This window comes from Saccostrea echinata, unplaced genomic scaffold, assembly GCF_033153115.1.
Source record: "Saccostrea echinata isolate AGI-Se365-2 ecotype Australia unplaced genomic scaffold, CSIRO_AGI_Sech_v1 ptg000001l, whole genome shotgun sequence".
Taxonomy (NCBI): domain Eukaryota; kingdom Metazoa; phylum Mollusca; class Bivalvia; order Ostreida; family Ostreidae; genus Saccostrea; species Saccostrea echinata.
Window position 1 is genome coordinate 7,778,203 of NW_026889750.1, and position 25,769 is coordinate 7,803,971.

The 25,769-nt window shown below is 32.9% G+C and overlaps 1 protein-coding gene across 1 annotated transcript in view; it reads left to right on the top strand.

The window, feature by feature from the left end:
• Nucleotides 1-25,195, top strand: part of LOC133184471 (antiviral innate immune response receptor RIG-I-like) — a 153,842-nt gene extending 128,647 nt beyond the window's left edge. Inside the window, exons 10-16 of the mRNA XM_061319569.1 lie at nt 21,179-21,274; nt 21,471-21,625; nt 21,852-21,993; nt 23,247-23,492; nt 23,969-24,136; nt 24,294-24,552; nt 24,804-25,195. Coding sequence (XP_061175553.1) covers nt 21,179-21,274; nt 21,471-21,625; nt 21,852-21,993; nt 23,247-23,492; nt 23,969-24,136; nt 24,294-24,552; nt 24,804-25,188 — 1,451 coding nt within the window. The 3' untranslated portion in view covers nt 25,189-25,195. The remainder of the gene's footprint in view (nt 1-21,178; nt 21,275-21,470; nt 21,626-21,851; nt 21,994-23,246; nt 23,493-23,968; nt 24,137-24,293; nt 24,553-24,803) is intronic.
• The last annotated feature ends 574 nt before the right edge of the window (nt 25,196-25,769 follow it).

The window sequence follows — 25,769 nt, forward strand, 5'->3', positions numbered from 1 at the left end:
ATTCAATTTTTGATATCAAAAACCGATTTTCTGATATCAGAAAATGTTTTTGTGATATCAAGAATCAAGAATTCTATTTTTGATATCAGAAAATCTACATTTATTCCTGTTATCTATTATTTGATTTTCTGATATCAAATATTCATTTTCTGATATCAAATATTCATGTTCTGATATCAAAAATTCGAATTATTGGTATCAGAAATATGAGTGAAATAAATAGCATTTACATTAATGAATGCTGCCTTATTCTCGTACCTCTGGTTAGTTTACTAGCATCGGTGTTATCCTGAATACTGAACCAGATCCAGCATCGTAGGTTCTGTTTACTGTGATTAGTGCTACCACTCAATAGTTGTTTGTCTTTCACAATGAAGATGTAGCTAGGTAACCTAAAACCTTGTGTGTGTTGTTTTTTTCTCTCCAATTTTTATATAGATCAATGAAGAGATGTAAATAAAATATACTCAAATAATACATGCATTTACAATGTTGAGAAGTTACTAAAATGTCCGGTTTCCAAATAAGTCTTGCAGCCTCTTAAAGCTGTACTTACAAATAAATGGGAAGAGATTCGTAAGTAATGTAGAAAATAATAAAATGATTAACACTGCTTGCATTCAGTAAGGTTTTTCCTAACATCACAAACAACGAAACTTGTAACACTCATTTTTATTACTGTATTCTGTACAAGTTCGCCTTTTTTTCTCTGTAGAGAATAGTACAAAACCCAAACACAGCGGATGACGTACTTCTGTAAAAACAATTTTTGGAGAATTGATTATCTGTATGAGCCTAAACACTCATATTTGTTGAATTTCTGATATAAAAAAAATGATTTTGTGACATCAAAAAATTCAGCTGAATTTCTGATATCACAAATTGATTTTATGATATCAGAAATTCGAATGTTTGAAATCAAAAATGATTTTCTGAAATCAGAAATTCAAATTTCTGATATAAACAAGATGTGTTTGTGAAACACTGATGCCCCCGTATGGCAGCTTATGGCGAAGGTTAAAGTAAAGTTTCTCAAATGCAAGTCAAAATTCAGGCCAAAAGATGAAAAATATTGGTACCCAAAGAAAGGTCTTATTTCGAGGAATATACCTGTGAAATTTAAAAGCCCTTGCTGCAACTGTTCAAAAGTTATGGCAAAGGTTAAAAAATTTTAAAAGTTAGTAAAATGTCAAGGTCAAGGTCAAAGTTGTTGGTATCCAAAGGAAGGTCTTGTCACAAGGATTACATATGTGAAGTATGAAAGCCCTATCTCCAACCGTTCGAAAGTTATGGCCAATGTTAAAGTTTTCCGAAAGTAGGTCAGTCTCCTAGGTCAAAAGGTTATAGTTTTTTTCAAACGTAGGTCAAACTCCAAGGTCAACGTCAAAAGGTCAAAGTAGTTGGTATCCAAAGGAAGGCCCTTGCCACAAATAATACACATGTGAAGTTTGAAACCTTAAGCACCAACTGTTCAGAAGTTATGGCCAAGGTTAAAGTCTCATAAAATTTTGTTAAAGTGGGTCAAACTCCAAGGTCAAGGTCAAAAGGTCAAATATGATGGTACCCAAAGAAAGGTCTTGTCACAAGAAATACACATGTGAAATGTGAAAGTCATAGCTCCAACAAATCAAAAGTTATGGCAAGGTTAAAGTTGACAACAGACATAAAGACACACAGATAAACAGACAAACAGACAGACAGGACAAAAACAATATACCCTCGGGATCTTTCGATCCGGGATCATAAAAATCTCGATTATTTTGTGATATAAAAATTGATTTTCTGATATCAGAAAATCATTTTTTTATATATTAAAAAATCGAATTTTTTGATATCAGAAAATGATTTTCTGACCCTTAATTGAGTGTGATAATTACTTGTTGTTTTTGGTGAGTAGCCGTTCGGGGAACACACCATTTAATATAAGGAAATCAATTATAGTCTTCCTTTTAAAACTTGAGTTTTCTTAAAAGGTACAAATTTGTTTTTACAGGAATAATAATTATCAGATATCGTTTCTGTTTTTTATTTTACATCCAATTTGTCGCTTTCGCCTCAAATTTGACAAGCATACTTATTTTGTTATTTCATTTCCAAAGGATTGTCACAGACGAGTTATGAAGTAGAAATACGAGATAGTTTATAATGTAAAATACATGTGTAACGATGGAATTACACAGTTTAATTCAGGAATAATAATTATCAGATATCGTTTCTGTTTTTTATTTTACATCCAATTTGTCGCTTTCGCCTCAAATTTGACAAGCATACTTATTTTGTTATTTCATTTCCAAAGGATTGTCACAGACGAGTTATGAAGTAGAAATACGAGATAGTTTATAATGTAAAATACATGTGTAACGATGGAATTGTCACAGTTTAATTGTCTATTTAATAAGGAAAAAATCATTTGTTAAACATTTTTAGTTAATATTTTGTAAGTAACAATTATAAAAAGTTAGTAAAAAGGGTTTCGAAAAAAAATGTAATAAATGAAACATCTACAAACAATTTGAAATATAGCTTATCAGTTGAAAACGGTTGATAAAATTTAACCTTTCATCAATCCTTATGATTGCTTTCCCTTCTCTTAACTTCAGATTAAACTACATGTATATTTTAAGACAAATGAAATGCAGGGTCAAAGGAATATTATTATAGAAAATTGCTGTTTTAGGTACGTCCAATTTGATATTCATCTAGTAGCTGACCATCTTCGCTAGCCAAAGGTTTCTAATACGCTACTCTCCTCATTAACCCTTGGCATACGGTGCTGACAAAAGACGGGATTGTTTTCGTCACGTGATCACGATTCTTACCAAATGTTTTTAAAGAATAATTAACAAGAAGGTATTAAGTTATGTTAATTTGTTATTAAACTTGTTAAAATGCAAATCTACATCTTCAGTATAGATTCTTAATCACATATTTTGCACGTAGCTTAAGATATTGGATGACACCATATAGCTATTCATAGAATGGCATGTTATCTTACGGATCGTTGTTTACTTGCGTTTTTCATTCCCGATATTAAAGAGTCAAGATATATCCCGAACGCAAATATCGTCATTTACAAAAAACAATTTCTGATTGGTCGAACGATGTCGATCAACTCCAATCACAACTTGAGAAAAAAATCCCAACTTTTTTTAACACCGTATGCCAAGGGCTTATGAGGAGAGTAGCGTATCAGAAACCCTTGGCTAGCGAAGATGGTAGCTGACGGACTTTTTTCCTAGGTTTAAGCCCGAATAAGTTATGCGGAGCTGATCTCAAAAAAAAAATCAAGATACATTCAAACCATTCTGTATTGTATGTCTCGTTATATAATTATTATGGCATCCACACTTCTGTCAAATGATCAAACAAAACTTTACCCGTATGGGGGTAGCCTGCGTGGACGAGATAAGTTTAGTCTTAAGGGATATTCTAGAAACCCAAATTGCACCAAAGGACCTGCACAGCAAAATAAGTTCATGTCTGGAATTAACAAATGGCTCACATAGCCTGCGGCCAGATCAAAAAAAAGTTTGTTTCCTCTCTCCGCCGTCTGTTCCGGACTATAGTAAATTTGACATTAGTTTACTTTACACTCTTATACGAAATATGTGTTATTGCTTAAAACCATGACAAGGATGGGGAAAGACGCTCAATCCTACGGACATTACAAATTGGAGATGACATTGAGCGTCTCAGATTTTTTAGAAACGATATGTTTGGACATTTACCTTCTTCAGATATTTCTGACTACGAATTTTCATCTCAGTGGAAAGAGTTGGAAATTATTTTTAAGAGAGTTAAGATGTTTGTAAGGTCTCAAGGACACACAGCTACCGGAACATGTAATTATGAGAAAAACCTTGCAATCATAAAAAAATTTGAGTATGGCTTCAAAGATATGGAGAAGTATAAAATACTGCTGGAAGGATTACTGCATTTATACAAACAAACAAAAAAAATGTATACATATATTTGATAATTTACATCGACTCAGCATTAAAAAAAATCAGCTTTATTTGAGTGATTTTTTTTTTCAATAATTTCGATTTTCATTATAGATTTTCCAGACATAACAATACGAGGAAAGAGTAGAATTCTTTGTGGAGATAAAGCATGCTTTGTGGCTGAAATTGGAAACTACTTTGAGTCCAGTAACTTGATAGTCACCTGGATGAAACTGAAAGGAAAAACAACACAACGTCTTGACACTAATTCAGAGAAGTTTAAGAGAAGTACCCATTTGCGGCTCGTCATACAACGTACGTTAAAAGAAGATGAAGCTGAATATCAAGCTATTGTACAACGAGAAGTGAATGGACGACATTTAAACATACTGAGTAACAAGTTATCCCTACAAGTATTTGGAGGTATATAAATGTAATGAATTAAAGTTTATGTTGATTAGGTACATTGTGATGAGTAAAAAATACAATGTCTTAAATTACTTCAGTCGAAACCTTGTGTTGCAGATCATCCAGAAATGGAAATATTTCAGGTTACCTCAGAGATAGAATATTTTGCCATCCATTACAGTTGTTCTGAAGACGTTCTACCCACGATCGATCAAATTCAATGGACAAAAAATGAAAAACCATTGAGGATGAATTCAACAAAGTATAATGGGGGAGGTGTAAAAGACAAATATTTGAAAATTCTCTCTCCATCGAAAGAAGATGGTGGTGAATACGTTTATACAATTTTCAACGCTTGGGGTTCTGTTAGAGGAAGCATTACAGTAGGTACGACTGCAGTGTATTATGTCGCGATGATTATATCAGGTATATACAATATTTTTCCAATCCATTTTCTGGATTGCAGTTTGTCAATGTGCTTTCCTCTGATAAAATTACATTTTTGATTAATATGCATTCTGTTTATTTTTCATCATTCTTTCAACCGAGGAGTACCAACGGCACAACTCTCCCAATGCTTGAAAATTCCGTTTGGTAGTCCAGTCTCTATTGAGCCCGTCATACAATCCTGTCCTCCAGTGATGAAAGTCGTTTGGGAGATGAGTAAAGATCAAAATCCAGAAAATTTTAAGGCTCTAGACGTTACCTGCTCTCGATATTTTGGAAGCACTTTGGATCCACAGAACCCTACATTTGTCATACCAGAAGTATCTAATGCTGACAGAATGTATTACAGAATACAAGTATTAAATGGAATTGGTAACTCTTGGAGCAATGCAACTTTACTTAAAATCCATGGCGGTGTGTATCAAGAAAGGCTCTGAGAACTGTATTCGTGCTAAATGTTTAATTTTGCTCAGAAAAAATACTTTCTCTATTATCTCAGAGAATATAAAATGATTGCTCATGTTTTTTTTGTTTTTTTTTTCAAAATTATTTGTTTATTTTAGATATACCCTCTGTATTCATAAATCATAAAACCAATTTTTCGGATCGGAAGGTTTCATTATTATGCGAAATTGTCCTAACTAAGAACTCGCCTGGGGTTGAAACAATTCTATGGATAAAGGACAAAAAGCAATTGGATATTTCTGGTTGTGGACTGAAATATTCAGGAGGTACTGTTTCTGATCCTACCCTAACTATCAATGCAGTGAATTCAAATGACTCCGGAGAATATCAGTGTATTGTGTCTAATGCAGTTGGGAACATGTCAAGTAGTTCCATCTATTTAGGTAAGATCATTATACCTCTATAGAATTTCCACGATAAAAAAGTACCAGGTGATGATTAATATTTTTTTCATTTCATTTCCATTCATAATATGTACTTGAATTAATTGTGTGACCCAAGAAGCACAAAAAAGGTTTTCATGGTCTAATATTCAGCATTAAGACCTATAAATCGGTGACTGGTAAGCGGTGTACATAGATAGAACGGCTCCTATTCGTATTAGAATATTCTAAAATGAGGTAAGTTATTGACAAACAAGTTGATGAAATAAGAATATCAGCAGTCTCGTTTAAAGTCATCATTTCGTAAGTTCTATGGTCGACTCAATGACCTTGTCGGCAAATACAATCCATCATTAAGTCAAATGCTGACTGACTTTTTTCATACTAATTGTTAGGCCATTATTTACACACTGAATTGTCGATGGATTTTTCCGTTATTTCCCGATTATGACAAAGAGCACCCGGCGGGTGTGACCGGTCAGCAGGAGATGCTCACTCTTCCATGGCACCCGATCCCACCTCTGATGTTTTAGAGGACCGTGTTTGCTCTGCTCCTATTTTGTAATGTTTAATGGACTTTTGAGCTCGAATACTTTTCGTTATCTCCACATATTTCATCTAATATGTTAGAGTTCTTTCAGGTCCACCATGCATTGAAATACATTCCCCTAGATTGGAGCATGATGAAGAAGGCGAGAAACTTATCTTTACATGTACAGTTAGATCTATTCCGGAAGTAACAACAGTAGAATGGGGAATTCAGCAAAGTCCGGAAGATGTTTTTAGAAAAATACATGTGCATGACCCTATGTATATTGGATCAACAGTTTCGATGCCATATCCAGTTTTAATGGTTCATAAATATTACCAAACACCATCTCAAATATATCTCATAAAAGTTACCAATTACATTGGAGAAACAACTGAAGTTATTCAGGGTATTTTTCATATTCTTATCGTCTCATATTTCTTTGATAAAATCATTAGTATTCTTAAATCAAGGATGACATTTACTTAGATGACAAAAATATTCCACTGATAGGAATGAAAAAATATCTTTTGTACATGACAGACCTATGCTTTTATTGCTTTAATTTACTTTGAAATAACAAGGTTAATGACCTACTTTTCAAGCTAGTACCCTCTCCATATTTCTAGGAAAAATGCCTTATTTTTTTTTACACTATGACTAATATTGGCCTTATATAGAAAATATAACCAGTATCAAATCTTTTGGATAATAAAATATGATGAAAATAGGATAGTGTTGCTTTGTAAAAATAAACAAAAAGAGTTTGAGCAAAAGACTTGTTAGTAATTCTTCTGGATTTCCTTCTTCGATTTTCAAATTTCTACCAAAGTTTAAATATAATTACAAATATTACTAAAACCTGAATGATTGGAACTGTTAACTGTTTATGGCCTCATTTTTTATATTGCCCTTATTCTGTTGGTGTTAACATTATATGGGATCAATGATCAAATTCTTGAGATATGATGTCAAGAATAGCTTCTGTTCATGTTTAATGTCATTGAATGATATGAACAAATACATGAGCCTTAACACAGCAAAAATTTGCAAAATTGTTATAAAAACATCAAAACTTAGGTTTCAAAATATTTTCGTAAGAAAACAAAATTTTGTTAATAATAAATAAATAAATAAAATGAAAAATAAAATTTAATCCGAATTTCCAGTACATTAACATAAATTTATCTTTGCTCTTGCATTTTTATTTCAAATTGTAAACATTAAATTTTGATATTGATAAGGATTTATTACACGGTCATTTTTTTTTTCATTTGTGAACAGTTTTTAATGTAAGACATTGTACTGTAATGTTATGTTGTGTTGTTATATTGAACATATATTTTGAGATGGTCCCTAAATGCTGGCGATTGACTTGAGTTAACTTTACTTGTTTTATAGTTGTAAATTACGGGAAACTTGCATTTTACAATATTATGTTATGCTCAGGTACTTATTTTAAAAGTTTAATGTGTGTAATTTTATTTATTACTAGATTATTGTAATGTTATATCTTACGTATTAGTTATGTTGAGGAAATTCGAACTGATATGTCACACGTGCGTTTCATTTCATGGAAATCATTAAATATTTTAATTGACACACTTACTGATTCATTCCCAGGCTATATGATGCATTTCTTGTATTGTTAAGGTATATGCACTGTCTTAATTCCATTATTTGTACACTTTTTGAAGGAAGTTGTCAGCTACTATTTTTTGTAAGGTTGACCTTTACTTCCGGGTCAATTTGCTGTTTTTAGATTTCACCCCTATTAATATTCATGCCTCTTGTGAATTTCATGACGTGACATTGTAAGTAAACAAAGTAATATTTTTATCTTTATACATGAGATGTTGAATGAAAAGTAGTATTTAAATTGTATAATTTTATTTGTTTGAAAGTTTTAATAATGGAACTATGTTGCACGAGACATTTTCCGTTTACTGTAAACGAAATCTGTTCTTAGTAGACGAATTTTTAGAGTAAATTGGTTAAACGGATTTTGACGGGGTATAAATATGACGAATCCGTCAATTTTCGTTAGTCTGCAACTTTTGGGTTTTAGAGAAACAAGTGGGGTTAGCATAATTTTTAAGATGTAAGTTTATTTATTCATTTGGAATTTTACTGGGTATAAAAACTAATTGAAATTGCTAGGAAATATATTTAGGGATTTAGATTTGATCACATATTTCTGAATTTGGAAATCTGATCAATTAATTTGTTAATTAGTGTGAATAACATAAATTAAAGTCACATATTCCGAGTTATCTCTGAATCAGACTTTACAAAAGTTGGGAATTTTATCAATTTATTAATTAATTGCAAGTAATTTAATTAAAGTCACATATTCTGAGTTATCTCTGAATCAGACTTTACAAAAGTACAGTTTGTGAATTTACTTGAATTCTGGTTTTATTTTGGGAGAAATTGAGAAACAAAGGAATTAATTTCATGTTATTTTGAGGAGGCTATTAATTTATTATCTTGTTAAAAGGGACTATTGCACTAAATAAATTGTGGAACTTGAAGCAGACTCTTCATTTTGTTTCTTTGGTACTTAAATAGTACCTGGTGTCAGAAAAAAAAATTAAATAATAAAAGAAATAAATTTAAACTTCAAAATTTGAACTGCACCATCCTGACAGACTCAGGCAGTTCAGAGTGTAGCGTCAGCACGTTACAGTACTTTTAAGCAGCCCTGAGTAAACGTTAACCTTGATGAAACTAATGAATTCCATTAAATAATGTAATTAACAAAAACATTTTGTTCTTTGTACAGATTTATGATTAAAATATTCGATCGTTATAATTAGAGCAGTGAACATTTTGTAAATACGTGTAGATGTGTCAGAGTAAAAGTACTTTGATTATATAATTTACAGACCAAACACACAGACGGATGAACCCCTGCCTTAATTCCAAAGAAGATGGTAAGCAAAAATATTTTTAGAGAAAGTCTCTCTTCTCTCTCTCTCTCTCGATCGATCGATCGATCGATCGAGAGAGAGAGAGAGAAACAGAGAGAGAGAGAGAGAGAGAGAGAGAGATTTAATAAGCACTATAAAAAAAACCAACCCCGAAACACTGTATATTTACATTCTACTTGTATTTTGCTTATAAAGTGTGTGGTAAGCTACAGCATTCAAAACACTTTAACTCAGACGGGAGGTCAAAAGGTTAAGGTATGCCATTTTGACACGTCAGAAACGTTGAACGCCGTGCAAGTGCAACGTCATAAGCGAAAATCACAATTCATGCTCATATTGAAAAGTAATTGTTGCAATGGCTCTTCCATTAACTGTAATTTACTCGAAGGATAATACAAGGATTTTGATATAAAAACCAAATTTGCAGCTAAAGCAGAGAGTTTAAAAAAAATGTAGATATAAGCAACGAATCGTTATTTTTTGAGAGATGTTATCTCATAACGGCAACGGTGTGTGCAAACAAATGTTCATAACGCGCATAAGCATCTCTCAAAAAATAATGATTTATTGCTTAAATATCCTATGTGTCGAATGATTTATTGCTTAAATATCCTATGTGTCGAATCTACTAGGTCACGGATGGAAATTTACATCAAAGCACTGACAATGGCCATTGACATGAACAAAAATGTACTAATGCCAGTGCGAATTCCTTTAAATAAACATACTCATTTGTGGAACTTCTCATTCCCTAACATTTTTATTTATCAGTCACGAACCCAATCACGATTTTTATTAGCATTTCAAGAAACCGCCTTCACTCTCCATTTGATTAAACCAAACAAACACCTAGGTATGTTGCAGGTGAAAGAGTGGAGGCGGCTAAGAATTTGAAGTTATCCAATGCACGTGTACTTTTCACGGCGTCCTAAAAGAAACTAAAAAGAGACGCTATAAGACAGACCGAGACCAGATTTTTTCCCAGGATGTTCTCGTTTCCAAAAAAATCACTTGCATTTGTCTCTCCTTATTTGCTTCCAAGGATAATGCAAACGCGATAACTATTTCTATATATACTCATTGCATTCCAATGTAAAAAGAAATGAGTAAAACTTAAAATTCAATTATGTATAGTTGCCAATGAGAATTCCTTTAAATAAATTTACTCATTTATGGAACTTCTCATCCCTAAAATTTCTATTTATCAATCAAGTCTGCTCTAGAGTCGCGAAGTAAGGAGTTGATCCTTACGTCGCGGGTTCGAATCCCACTGTGGGACGTGGAGACCGGTTCTTCGGATGAGACCGTATAATCCGAGGTCCCGTGTCCCTGTAGATGCTGGCACGAAAAAGATCCCTCACTGCTCAATGGCCGTAAATGCCGAGTATAGGACAAAATTTGCAGCTCTCCACCGGCAAGTGGTGGCGTCTCCATATGAGTGAAAAAAATCTCGAGAGGGACGTTAAACAGCATACAAACAAATAAACAAAACCCAATCACGGTCATTGTAATATCGTAGCATTTCAGGAAACCGCTTTCACCCTCCATTTTAATAAACTACAGAACACTTAGGTATGTTGCACTTTGCCACTAATATGACTTTAATTATTGCAAATAATTGTAATTGATTATGTAGTACTTGCATTTGCCTCTTCTAGTTGGCAAGGCCAAAACCTCCAAGAATAATGTAAGTGTGATAACTCTTTCTATATGCACTCAGGGCATTCCCATGTCCAGAAAAACTTTGAAGTGAAAATTATATATATATATATATATATATATATATATATATATATATATATATATATATATATATATATATATATATATAATTTAGATGCTCGGATGAAATTTTATCGAAATGGGGCCTTGATGGTTATGTTTGCCAATCTGTTCGACGATCTAGAAGAACTTTTTCCAGAATACAAACTCAAAAGGCTTAAATATTTACTTTGTGGTAAGTAACTTGTATTAAATATATTGAGTCATTGGTTTATTGAACGAATAAAAGCTAAAAGTTGAACAATACTATTATTTCAATGATTTCGAGTATATAAAGGGTTGTTCCAAACAAGATTTTTAAATCATACTTTAGTACACATAAATATGTTTAGAATTGATGGGAAAAGACACAGAGGATGGAAGCAGAATCCATGAGAGAAATTTTACAAGTTTTGAGACAGAAAAATATGTTCTCGCCAAAAGACGTCTTAATAATGCAATACTTACTAAGAAAAACAGAATGTGCTGAACTGTGCAACAAATGTACCGATTATGCAAAGAAATGCAAAGCTCTGTGTTTCTTTGAAAATCAACCAGGTAACAGATCTTCTTCATTACATGTCATTTCGTTCAAGTTTATTTTCCTATCTAACTCTCCTACTACTTTTTGTAGAAAATGGATATAAACAGGCCAGGTTTCATGTAAATGGAAATGTCGAAGATTATTCAAAAGATGATCTTCTTTGTATACGAGATACGATCGCTGCTATGTTAGACTGTTCCACAGATTCTGTGTCTATTGAAGGACTTCGACCATCTGAAAGCTTTGTAGTCGTTGTAGCTATAAAACAGGAATACATAAATAGACTTTTAGAGCGAGCTCAAAACATTTTAGTTCGTCTGTGTGATTTAAACGTCGATTACTTTGAATGTGATGGAGTCAAAATCTATAGGCAAGGTAAGACATATATACGTTTCCATGAACTTAAAACGTAGATGATAGATTGCACATTTAAAACTTCTGCTTTTCCGTATTACCAAGCAATCTTGGAAACAACTTGTTTTCGTCAAGTTTTTTGTCGGCCTAGATGAAGGTATTGTGAGCTTAATTAGGTAGTATTAATTCACACTATTTTCATAATTTTGCATAATGTATACTCCAAGTAACGCACATAAAATCCATCTTAAAACTAAAATTTCTCTCTATCATTTAAGGTCTGTATTAAAAGAAAATCATTTTGTCTCATTAAAGCTATCAATAGTCTTAAGAATTTTTGCATAAAATATTTTTATTACCGACACCTATATCTTCATTAAAGGTCAGTAAAAATTGGGGAAGGGAGGGTGTTAGCGTTGCAGTCCATCTAGTATGACCTTTCTACACAGTAATTGCAACACAAAAATAATTACTTTTTTGAAACTTTAATGTAATGTTTTCACCTGCGTGAAATATGAACCCACCAATTACACATTCTATGTAACATATCTAAAACAATGAAAAAATGTTCTTAATAACAACTGATTTATCTACACCCATAGAATGCCATTTTCTGGTATCTATCTTGATTCGATATATTCAACTGAACTCGAAATAAAAACACCACAGTCTGTACATCCGTGTCACATTTGGAAGTTTTACAGAGAAAAAAAAACACTGATGGCAAAATAACATCTTAACTTTATTATAAGGACTTTATTATGAGGACTCTGACTTTTCTATCGTTAGCTTCCATCATGTATTTAGAAATATACCATTATTATCTGCAAAATTTGTTTAGGTCTCCCAGTTTATTAAATGCACAAGAACATTTTTACCTAAGAGCAATTTTTAGACAGAGGCAGGCTTCTGACAAATAATCAGATGATACAAGAGAATCACCAATCTCCTTAAAAGTCAACCGTTCGTAAATCCTATGGTTGATACAATAGAATTGTTTGCAATACAATCTGCAAATACAATTAAGTTGAATATTGTTTAAGGTTTTTTTCTAAACAAATTGTTAGGCCATTATTCACCCCCTACTTATGTGTTCGGAACCTTTTATTTTTCGGTGTTCTGCATATTATAATACCTGAGGAGTTCGCAGTAGCTCTGGCGAGATTTAGAGGACAAGCTTTACTTCTCGACCAATCAAAGCACTGAATTCACTGACTCTAAGTTCCATAGAAATGGTGACCTATTTGGAGCAGAGACGTGGCTTACCATTTCAATAGAATGTAGAGTCAATGAATTTAAGGCTATGATTAGTCGAGAGGAAATACAAAAAAAAATAATGAGAATTTTTTTCCTGAAATGTACCAATTTTTTATAAAAAAAAAAAAAAAAAAAAAAATTACAGATATGTATAGCAATTAGAATTATTACAATTACAATGACAGCTTGATTTTCTTCCCATTTTTTTCAATTACAAGTGTTTCAATTTCATTAGGAACAATTAATGTAAAGACTTTACTGGAATTACTGTCACTAATTGTTTCCTTACTTTTAATTTTCTGATCAGAGTTTTCCTTATCAATGTCATCTTTCACCATTGGTGCATTTAAGGCATTAGACACTTTAAGTTGGAGGTCTTTTAATGGGCGTTTGTATAGTTCAACTGCGGAACTCCTTTGACCGAATATAGTCATCATAAAAAATTACTTATCAGCAACATCAATATTTATAAATTACTTACTGAATATGTACTAATAAAAGAGGCCCGTGAGCCACATTGCCCACCTGAACACTTAAGCTACGGAAAGGCAGAAATCAGTTCAGTATCGAAAAGGTACAATACATATGTGGTTCTAATCTACACGGGGGGGGGGGGGGGGGTCATGATTTGAACAAACTTAAATTTACACTTACAGAGGATGCTTCCATAATTCTTAGATAACCATGGCTTTAGAAGTTTTTAAAGTTTGGCCCAGTGGTTCATAAGAGGGGGCGAAAGTGTGAAAACTTTACAGACAACACGCGACCTGGGAAAGACGACAGACAGAAGACGCCGGACAATTTAAAAATTTGACGAGACTTACCTTGGTTAAGTTGAAGTCAGATTGTAATTCTATGAGTCATTATAATTACTGTAGGGATTATGTGAGATAGTAGTACGCATGTGCAACCTCAGTCTTCAAACTTTATCATTTGGTCATAATGTAATCATTTTGTTAATGTACATAATTACCTAAATTATTATTACTTTTTGAATTATTGGTCTGATATCTATGAATATCTGAAAAACCTGTGCAGGGAGTGGTTGGAGGCACATAATCCCTACAGTAATTATAATGACTCATAGAATTACAATCTGACTTCAACTTAACCAAGGTAAGTCTCGTCAAATTTTTAAATTCTATTTCGTCATAATTACTTCCGGAATTATGTGAGACTTCAAAGCGCATTATGATCAAATGTTTCAAAACACAAGAAAAATACATGATCATAATACTATTCTACTTACTGAGAACTTGTCTCCCACTCTAATTTTTCTTGCAAAGCACACCTGAAGCAAAACTTTGTTTTTCTACAATAATGTCTTTTTCATAGAATTTGGAGAATGTTGTAGCATTAGTCCATCCAGCCTTCCTTAAAATTTCATCTACTGGCACAGCTGCCGATTTTGCTTTTGACACTGAAGCAGATCTTACACTGTGCGATCCAAATACATCTGTATTAACCCCAGAAAGTTTCATCACCATTTTGATCCATCTGGACACTGTGTCTCTCGTAACTGCCTTATGAGGTTTAACATAACTTAATAAAAGTGATTGTTCTCCATTTCTAATAGGTGCTGTCTTTAACAAATATTCCTTCACCACAACGTATATACAAAGTCTTCTATCTGGAGGCTGTGCTTTCATTTGTACAACAGGCATTTTATAACCCGGTCTACATTGCTTTAGCAGTCCGGAGTATTCAAATATGTATTCATTAAAGCACTTTTTCATATTATTTACAGAAATAAGATGAATTGACTGAGCTCGCACAGCATTTGTCAAAGCAATTAACATTACCAGTTTCAATGTTAATTGTTTCAAACTTAAAGTCTTTACAGGAGACCATTTCTTCAACTGTCGTAGAACTAAAGATACATCCCATGTTCCAGAGTATTTGGGTTTAGTTGGTGTAATGTTATAAACACCTTTCATATATCTAATAACAAGGGCATGGGATCCAACACTGGTTCAATCTAATTTTATGCCCAACGCTGACAATGACCCCCGAGCGGTATTGAGTGAACTGTAACTCAATCCATTTTCAAAAAGTAAAGTCAAGAATTCCAAAATATTATTTATAGATGGTGAAACTGAATAAATTTTCCATTCAGAGCAGTACTGAAACCATCTTTTGATGAACGTTTGATATTGTTTTTTAGTACCGGTTCTCCATGATGCCATAATAATGGAGGTAGTTGTTTTTGAAAATCCAAAATTTCTGTAAGCTCCCCGGACACTTGGCATGCAATCAAGGTCATTTTTTCCCACAGAGGATGAGTCTCCTTTTTGTGAGGGTTTAGAAGTAGATCCTTCCTTCTCGGAAGTAATAATGGATTCTTGACTATACTTTTCATTAATCCTGTGAACCAAGTCTGAGTGGGCCATAATGGGGCAATGATACTCCCTCTGGCCGGTCTTCCCGAATCTTCTTGATGCACAAGCCCATCAAACTAAAAGGTGGAAAAATATAAACATAATCAAATGTTCTCCAATTCAATGGAAATGCATCAACATAACTACATTCTGGATCTTGTTTCCATGAGCAAAACACTTCAACTTGTGCATTGAGTCTTGATGCAAACAAATCTATATCTGGACAACCTAGCTTTGAACAAATTTGTAAGAATATATCATAGTCTAATTGCCATTCCACTTGATCATTGAATTCTCTGGATAATTTGTCTGCTTCTATGTTATTTTTCCCTGGAATATGAGAACACTTCAACCAAATGTTTCTCTTAGTACACCATTCCCATATTTCCACTGCAAGTTTATTGCAAATTTGAGATTTTATGCCACCCATATTATTAACATAACTAATGGCAGTAGTATTATCTGATAATATTCTTACATATTTGTTTTTCACAATATTCACAAATGATCTCAAAGCAAAGTAAATTGCAAGCATTTCTAAGTAATTTATGTGATTCATTTTTTCTTCTTCTTTCCATCTTCCACCAGTTCTGATATTATCTTGTGTGCATATTGCTCCCCAACCTAACAAAGATGCATCAGTTTGAATAGTAATCTCTGGGTTACCTCTAGAGATAACTCTTACCTGAGAATGAATTTTGGAACACCACCAACTTAGTTCTTCTTTCATTTTTATAGTGATTGGCATTAAGGAATCAAAATTCCCTTTAGCTTCTTTTAAATGCTTTATTTTCTCTGTTTCTAGCAATCTGTAATGTAATTTTCCTAATTCTGTAGCAGAGAAACTCGAAATAATCAGTCCAATGACTCGAGCTACAGTTCTTATTTTAGCGCGACCTTTATTCATTAAACACTTGCATTCTTCATAAATAATGTCTTTCTTCTCCTCAGTCAATTCAATAGTCATTCTTTCAGAATTTATTACATTTCCCAAAAATGTGATACACTTCTTGGGTTCAAATTGACTTTTCTTTCCATGAATCACAAAACCAAATTTTTCAAGATATTCTCTTGATGTTCACATTCATTCTACACTCATCAATAGTATCTCCAAACAGTAAAACATCATCAATGTAAGTCATGCTAAGATAACCTAATGTTCTAAGCTTTGCAAAGATTGGTTTGAGAACCTTTGTGAATATTCTAGGTGCTGATGACAAACCAAATGGTAAGCAGGTATATTGAAATATTTTCCCTTTCCATCTAAATCTCAAATATTTTTGATGCCCCAATGCTATTGGAATTGTTTGATAGGCATGTCTTATGTCAATTGATGCCATAAAACAATTTTCCTTGACCAGATTTACTGCAGATTCAAAAGTATCCATCTTGAAATGATGGTATACTACATATTCATTTAGATTTTTAAAATTAAGAATAACTCTGTATTCCCCATTTTTCTTTGGTCTAACAAATATAGATGACATAGATGACAGAAATTGATCTGGTCCAGGAATTGCCTCAACAATAGCTCCCATTTTTAATAAACTCTGAATTTCTTGATTCTATCACTTCAGATTCTACTGAATTAAATGTAGGTTCATACAATTTGCACTTTGTTGGAGCTACATCATCTACAAATTCTATTTTACAGTTTTCAGCTATCTGTAATACATTTTTATCTGATGTAATTTTTTCCCATTCTTTGGAAAAATATTTCAATCTACCTGCATAAAATTCAACACTTTTCCCACTAACCTCATCATTTTTCTGTTGAGTGTTGCTCTTCTTGGAGTTTTTTGGATAAAATTGTCCACTAACTCCACCACTGTTTCTGTTCGAATATCCGTAATTTGGATTATATGCAGAATTGCTATTATTTCCACGTCCTCTTGGTCTGCGACCTCTAAATCGTCCTCTCATTCGACCTCTGAATGATCCTCCTCTGTTATTGTACTGCAGCTTATGACCAATCTTACTGCAATCTTCAATTTCTTTTGCCGTTTTTGAAATATCGTCACCAAATAACCATGACGTATAAGGTACAGTCTGTGCACACAAATGCAAGTATTCATATCTCAATTCAGGCTTGATAAGCTCTCGTCTTGTCATGTTCACTTGTCTATTTGCATGTCCAAAGAGTGCTAAACTATCATTGCATTCATCTATTATCTTTCCCAATTTCGTTTTATGTGAATCATCCGATTCATTCTCCAAGTCTGCCAATTTGTTCACAACTTTGGCCAAGATAATGGAACCTTTAACAACAGAGGTTTCGATGTTTTACATTTTCCTATCAATAGTTTTTGCTTCTTGAGATATAATATCCCAAACAAGTTGGTTTGTCTTCACAACTTTTAGGCCTTCACAGTTTTCTGGTCTTGCATTGTTTTCATCTTTAATCAGATCTGAATATTGATCGTCATTCATTCCATTTCTAAACAAATCTGTTATGTTTGTAGCCAAAGTCTCATCTATTTTCACATCACACACTTCTCTGCTCCTAAATCTTTTGCTCATGTTCATAAAACGACTTGTATTTTCTTGAACAGCTTCTGTGTCCAACTGATCACTCTTCCTTTTCCCAGAAGCATTATCTGAATTTTCAACATTATCATCAGTACGCTGAATATTACTACAACTCTCGTCATATGCTTGATCATCATCGTAACATTCGTAATCATCACAGTCTTGAAATTCGTTTTCTTTTCTATTGACTTTGTTATTCAACGTGCCAATAATTTCATCATGTTTTTTTCTGGTTTTCAAGTATTGTAGTCAATATACCCATAATTTGACTATCGTTTTGTGTATTATCACTATCGGCTTTGTTATGGACATCGGCCACAACTTTCATAGATTTTTTCGTTCCGCTGGACCTTGTACTTGTAGCACTTACCGTACTACCAACAGAACTTCCGTGTTTCTTAGTTTTTGTTCCCTGAACCTCGGTTTTATTCTTTTTGGTAACCTCTCGTTACCCTTGAATGTTCCGTCTGTTGTCTTTTCTGTATCTATTTCTTCCTCAAAGCTAGTAGTGCTACGTAATTGTTTCTTTTGAATCATCTGTTCCGCCATTTTTACTACTTTGTCATAAAGAAGTCGTAACACCGCTTTATGGAAGTCGTAAAAACAAAACTCCTCGAGTTTTGTAAACTAATAAACGTGTCTAAAATTACCAGTAACAATACCAAGTAATTACAAAAAATGAGTTAACCACGTTAACCCAGACACGAACTGAAGTTGCTAAAGGAAAGACCACGTCCTTCCCTATTCATAACTCGAACCACACTGAGGTTGCACATGTGTACTACTATCTCACATAATTCCGGAAGTAATTATGACGAAATAGAATTTTTGATCAGAAAAGCTAACTTTTGCCTTCGGCTCTGCTGAGCTAAAACTCTTATTTGATAACACATCATTCATATGAGACATGTTTGTATGTATAATTTAAGAGCCAAGATTAACCATGCCTGTTCAGTGTGAATCAGACATCCGTACAACATATCCAGGTCCAAGAACATGGCAAATCCAGCCCTTCCGCAACTACAGTTCAGAAATCGACTCTGATGAAGAAAACGACCAGATATATTCCAGGCTTGACATAAAATTCGGATCCAGAATGGACTTTGATGAACTATCATCTTCTGATTATTGTGCGAACCCATTGAAAATGGCTAAAGATACAACTAGCCCAAATTAAAAGTAGTCCGGCTGATAAATACAGCCGTGCAGTAACAACAACCATTGTAAAGGTTATCTTTACCAGAAATAGTTCCCAAGACCAAGAGGTGGACAAAAGTGCAACAGAAAAGAAAAGTTCAGAACAGGGTAAAGGGTTTCATTTACGCATGAACAATGTTCTTAATAATAAATACGGTGCTGTAATATTGAGGCAAATAGAGAAAAACTAATTTGTATAGATCAATTATCAAATTGATTTTTAGGCACATCACATTCTTTAACCAATAATGATGTCTCAATCATGTCATTAAAATTGAGGCCATATCAACTAGAACAAGCTGAAAAACCTCTAGAGGGAGACAATTGTTTAATCGTATCGCCAACTGGAAGTGGAAAGACATATGTGGCTATCAGAATAATTCAGGTGAGATTTAGGGATCTTTTTATTCTGTTAATCAATAACATTATTAAGCCAACATCAAACTTTTCTGTCCAATATGTAAATCTTCAATTTTTATTGTAATTGTCCATCAATTCAAGCATCACCTACAAAAAACAGGGAAGGTCAAAAAAGTTGTTTTCATCGTGAACAAAAACAATCTAGCGAACCAGCAGTCAGAGAAAATAAAGGATTATGTACAATGTAGGCTTAAAGTGATATCTGGCGACTCCCAGAGAGAGGAAGATTTTCAAAAGATGAAACCACTTCTTCCTCAGTAAGTTAAAGACTACATAAGTAAGGGATTGTGGGCTACAGTTCTAGAAATTTTATTTTTTTTATTTAAAACCACAAAATCAAGCACAATGGAGACTGACGAAAAGTAAAATCTTATATTCCATTTATAAATAATAACGGTTATTGTTATATTCATCTAAATAATCATATGCTATGTTTAATATTTATGACACAGGATTTTAAATTTCAATTTAAAAAGAGCAAAAGCTAGTTTAACCTTTTTTTTCTCTCTTGATTACGGATATGATGTTTTTGTGGTCACTGCCCAGATGCTGGTCAATGCTCTGACCAATCAAGGTGTCAGCATCAGAGATTTTTCTTTGCTTATATTTGATGAATGTCATCACTGTCATGGTAGTCATCCATTTAAACAGATAATGAATCAGTACATGGATGTCAAGCTAGAACAGACGGATGAAGAAAGCCAACTTCCCCAAGTATGACAAAATTATGAGTTGCCAAATTGCCCATTTCTATACAGAAAACCAAAGTATCTTATATGTTATTTAGTTATATTTTTTATTTACTTGATAACATTGTTAAGATATAAAGATTTTTATCAAATTTGAACACTTAAGATTTTTCAGAGAGAGGGGGTCATTATTGAACTCATGGAGAAAACATGTAGAAAATGATATAAATTTGCATTATTTGGTGTTTATAATGTCTATCAACCTTTTTTTTATACAGGTTGTTGGTTTTACTGCATCTGTTGGAGTAGGAAAAGCTAAGACTATTGAGAAAGCCACCGAGTATTTAAAGCAAGTCATGTCAAACATGGACACTCATTACCTTGTGACGGTCCAAAAGAACAGACGCGATTTGGCCAAACACGTTATCTCTCCAGAACAATGTAAGACTATCTTATATCTTCACTTTAATCCCTCGAAGTCGCCCGAAGTCGCCCGCGTGGCGCAGTGGTTAGAGCGTCTGCTCTAGAGTCGCGAGGTAAGGAGTTGATCCTTACGTCGCCGGTTCGAATCCCACTGTGGGACGTGGAGACCGGTCCTTCGGATGAGACCGTATAAACCGAGGTCCCGTGTCGCAGTAGGTGTTGGCACGAAAAAGACCCCTCACTGCTCAATGGCCGTAAGTGCCAAGCATAGGACAAAATTTGCAGCTCTCCACCGGCAAGTGGTGGCGTCTCCATATGAGTGAAAAATTCTCGAGAGGGACGTTAAACAACAAACAAACAAACAATAATCCCTCGAATAATCAGAAATTATTTACGGGCAATCAAAGGCTAGGCAGCAAATTTACGGACATGTTTAATTAATTCCTCAAAAATTTTAAGCCAATTAATACATTTTGGCGAAATTGTCACTTGATTATATATTTAATTTTTTTTTAAGTCATCAAAGAGGTACCTGTCAGACCAAAGGATGAGTTTGGAGTACGTGTAAAATCTCTCATGGTTACATCAGAGAAATATTTGGAAGACACTGGCGGTATTTTCTTTTTAAAAAAATAACTACCCACCTTACTTAATATAATGCGGTATTTTATTTTAATTTGTCTGATTAGTAAGTTTAATGTATAGTGTAATTCTAATTTTATTTCTGATGAAAAAAATTAGTAAAAAATGAAATGGAAGGTTCAATTATGTTTGGACAATCAACAAAAATTGTTTTATTTTGTACACAGTTGGGATAGTGGACAGAAATGCTATACAGCCTCCATCATTGAAAGGAAACGAACAATACACACAATGGCTAGAGGACGTGCTTTTGAAAGCATTGGCAAAACCCTCTAAATCAGAAGCAACTCGATCACTAATTACAATAAGGAAATATTTAGAGGTACTTTGTAGATTACAATCATCTTCAAATGCCTGAATATTTTATCGTCTAAAACAGAAAAGTGAGTGAAAGTTAATGTAGTACATTATTTAATTATAATGGCGTTAGAAAAAAAATAAATTTAACTTTGTCCAAACGTGTAAAATATTTTTTTTCCAGATACTTGTTGTGTCTGAATTAGCTTGACGAATGAAATAAATTTTTGTTGTTTATATTTCTCTTACAGATTTACAACAATGCTCTTGTTCATCATTCATATGCAAGAGCCAGTGATGCATTGAATTGCATCAAAACCGACATTGATAACCTTCCAAAATTATTCAGAAACGAAAATAAAATCGAGAGAAAAATAAAATCATTATTTGAAGGTAATTCTAAAATGATCTCAAGGATATAATTCATATTTAACCAATTCTTTATCAACTATGAGCCGCAAGAATTTTTCTTTCTTTTGAGGGATAATTCATTTATAATGTGATCAATCCATTTTGTTGCTTTATTTTATACATACGAGGGTTGTTCCAAAATTCCGTAGAAAGCCTCGTTTTGTAGGAACCCGGTGACATAAATTAATGAAACTTCGTACGTAATTTTAAAAAGAAAAAAAAATAATGGGCAAACATAAAGTAATTACACAAATTAAATTAACCCCATTCAAGTAAGATAGTTCATTGTCTGATGTGAGTGGGCGGCGCAGCACACCAAAAATGTAATTAAAAATCGATATATAATATTCATAATCCTACGAAAAAGTATTTACTACTCGGTATTTTGGGAATATAAATGAAATTTCTTAATATTGTATTAATACCTATCTTTCTTCAAATTTTGGTGTATATACTTTAACGAATGTGAATTTTATAACGTTTTATATACAACTTTAAATTCGACTTACTGAAAAATGGCGGATGCGATAACACAGGTAGCGCACTGGACTGTGATCAAGTGTTTTGATCTTGAATTCACTCCTACAGAAATGTATGTCATAAATGTTTGGTACACAAAGAAATGTCTTCTGGTCTTTAGTATATTAAAATGACTGAAATGGTTTCTCAAAGAGTGTAAAGAACGGAGACTAAAAAAAAGACAGGTCTAATAATCGGGCAAGAGTGGCACTGTGCATCTCCATTAAAGAAGACAGACGAAAAACCATTGCAAACATAGGGTTTTCAAAATATTATTTCATACTTGTACATGCACTTAATTTGATCATATATTTTAATGTTCAACCATATCATAATGATGAAAATATTTCTCATTCACATCTATAATCTTTATGATTAATTTAAAAGATTGGATTCTGGTAATTAATGTATTATCTCCAAAAATCTGAACGATTGACATTTTGTCTCTTTTTTTTTTTTTTTTTTTTTTTTTTTTTTGATTGGAGATTGCTAGAGGTTGGTAGATAGCAAAATCACTTCAAATCTTATTACTTAAATTGTTTTCGTAAACATTGAAAAACTTTGTAATTTATCTGCCCACAACACACTTCATCCACCCAGAAAATTTATGAAGATACAATAATTTCTTTAAAAGATATGAGCTCAATCTATGGAATTTCGGGACAACCCTTGTACATAAAATGGATTTTTATATAAAATATTTTTTTATGATACAGGGGAATACACAAAATTGACAGAATGTGCTTTGGACCACGAAAGAACCGCAGAAAATCCTCTCATGCTGAAACTCAAAGAAATCATCATAACAACACATGAAGAGGAACCAAACATGAGGGGAATAGTGTTCGTAAGAACTCGTATTCTTGCAGGCATCCTCGCTTCATGGATGGACAACTCAAAGGAGTTACAACACATAAAAGCTCGAAAGTACACTGGTTCACAGGCTCAAACTGAAGAGGGAGGTATGATAAAACACCAAAAAATAAACTTGACTCCGAAAGAGTTTAGGTTATACATCTTATAGAAATTGATGCCGAAAGACAAACATTAATATGATTCGCCCCTTGTTTTGTACAAAAAGTTTTACTCTATTGTTGACAGTGAATCTTTGAGATGAGTTTTTGTTACACGATTTAAACAAATTCCTGAAGAATTTTTAAATTTTCAGTGCCTTAAGTTATATCACCTTTGAAATCATAGGTCGTTGATTCTTTTTCGACAATTGATAAATTGTCTATTGCAAAAACTGTTTTTATTTTGTGATAATATTTATGTATACTTTTGATCCTTTATGTATCCTTCCTTTTATAATTCATGGGATAAAAAGTTAGCTAAAAGTAAGTTTTTGTTAGTATCACGCAGTTCATAGATATACATGTGCATTTCACGTTCATGTTTATGTATATGATAGGATCCTAAAATTGTTCCGTTTTTGTAGGCATGACTAAACACGAACAAGTAAATGCCATTGAACTGTTTAAAAATGGAGAATTTAAAATTATTGTTGCGACAACTATTGCTGAGGAAGGGCTCGACATCAAAGAGTGTAATCTTGTTGTAAGATACGACTATGCCGGATATCCAATTTCCCTCGTGCAAGCACGAGGTACAAGTAACTTTGATAGAAAAGCAATTCATGCATTTATCAACATATTTGAAAAACAGTTTGAAGAAATACATTTGGTATATATCACAATGTAGCAAAATGATTTAGAGATAAAAAGATGTTATAATTTTACATGTGCAGTTTGTATGTGATACAGGTCGAGGTCGTGCAGAAAACAGTCGTTTCTATGTGCTAGCTTCTGCAGAGAAGTGTGTTGCTGAAAGAGAGTGGGTGAATACTTTAAAAGAACCGATGATGGAAGAAGCAATGAAAAAAGTACAACAAGAGATTGATTCCAACCACGATGTGTTCCTTGAAAAGCAACAAGAGTTTCAGAAACTCGCTAAAAGGGAACGCGATGCAGCAAAACATAACAAGGGAAGGAGAGTCGTGGGAATTGGGCAATATAACTTAAGGTCAATATGCAAAAAAAAATTTAAAAATGAAATGCTGACAGTTACTACGTCCATCATTTATTCATTTGCATATGTTAATGTTCAATATCTATAAAAAAGTATTTTGTATTCTGTAAATCAAGCGTAAGAATAATTCATATTTTGATTTATTTTACATAGAGCGAGGGCAGGGTATATCAGTACATAATTTTCTTTAGTATGCTAAAAAACGATAAATGTTATATAATGCATATATTGTTCATTTTTTGCAGGTGCTTGAAATGCAATGCTTTCTTGTGTATGTCGAGCGAATTAAGGAAGATACTTAATGCGCATCATACCTGTATCAGTGAAGATACAAAAAATAACATAATCGGGAAAAAATATTCCAAAGCAGCCTTTCAAGGAGAGGATATTGAGATGGGAGTCGGTCAGATCTCTTGCAAAGAATGCCTTGTGAAGTTAGGAACCATTGCTCTCTTCAAAGATGTATTTTTCCCTATTTTAAGTATCACTGCATTAAAAATCGAAGACGATTTGGAGCGAGGAGATACTTTGAAAAAATGGAAATTTGTGGAGAGGTATTTCAAGGTGCCAGAGTTAACAGAGGCTGATCTTGAAAATGTTGCAAAGTTTGAAAGACTTATTGAATTTTAGAAATATTCTGAAAGAGATTTTGCAACAAAGATGCTAATATTTGATGGTTATTTTTTTTTTTTAATTATATTAATTTATTTTTCGTAATTTATTTGATATAAGCATTGTTTTAAGTTCTATACCTGAAATACTTTGCAGTACATAGTATTGGGCATGTTTACAACGTGTTGAATGCTTAATATTTAATTCTGTATTGTACAAACATACTGTATTCAAAATGTTAGCTTCAAGTATTTGTATGATTATATATTTCTGTGATATTTTTAATATTAATGAACACTTATTGCCTAAACATTTTTTTATGTTTATTCCAAAAAATAAGTTTTTGTTTAAATAGTTCACATGTTGATAAGACATTAGAAGAAAGGATTGTTGAAAAAGTTAGGAGAAATGATCAAGGAGTGTATTACTTTATATTGAAATTTCTATACTATACTTAAATAATCGAAAAGTTTTTTTTCTTTTTAAATCGACCCGTTTATAACATTCATTACATTTATATTATTATTATACATAAATTAATTATGGCGACGTATTGTAGTCAATACATGTAATTTGTAAATTAAAGAAATCTCTGGACA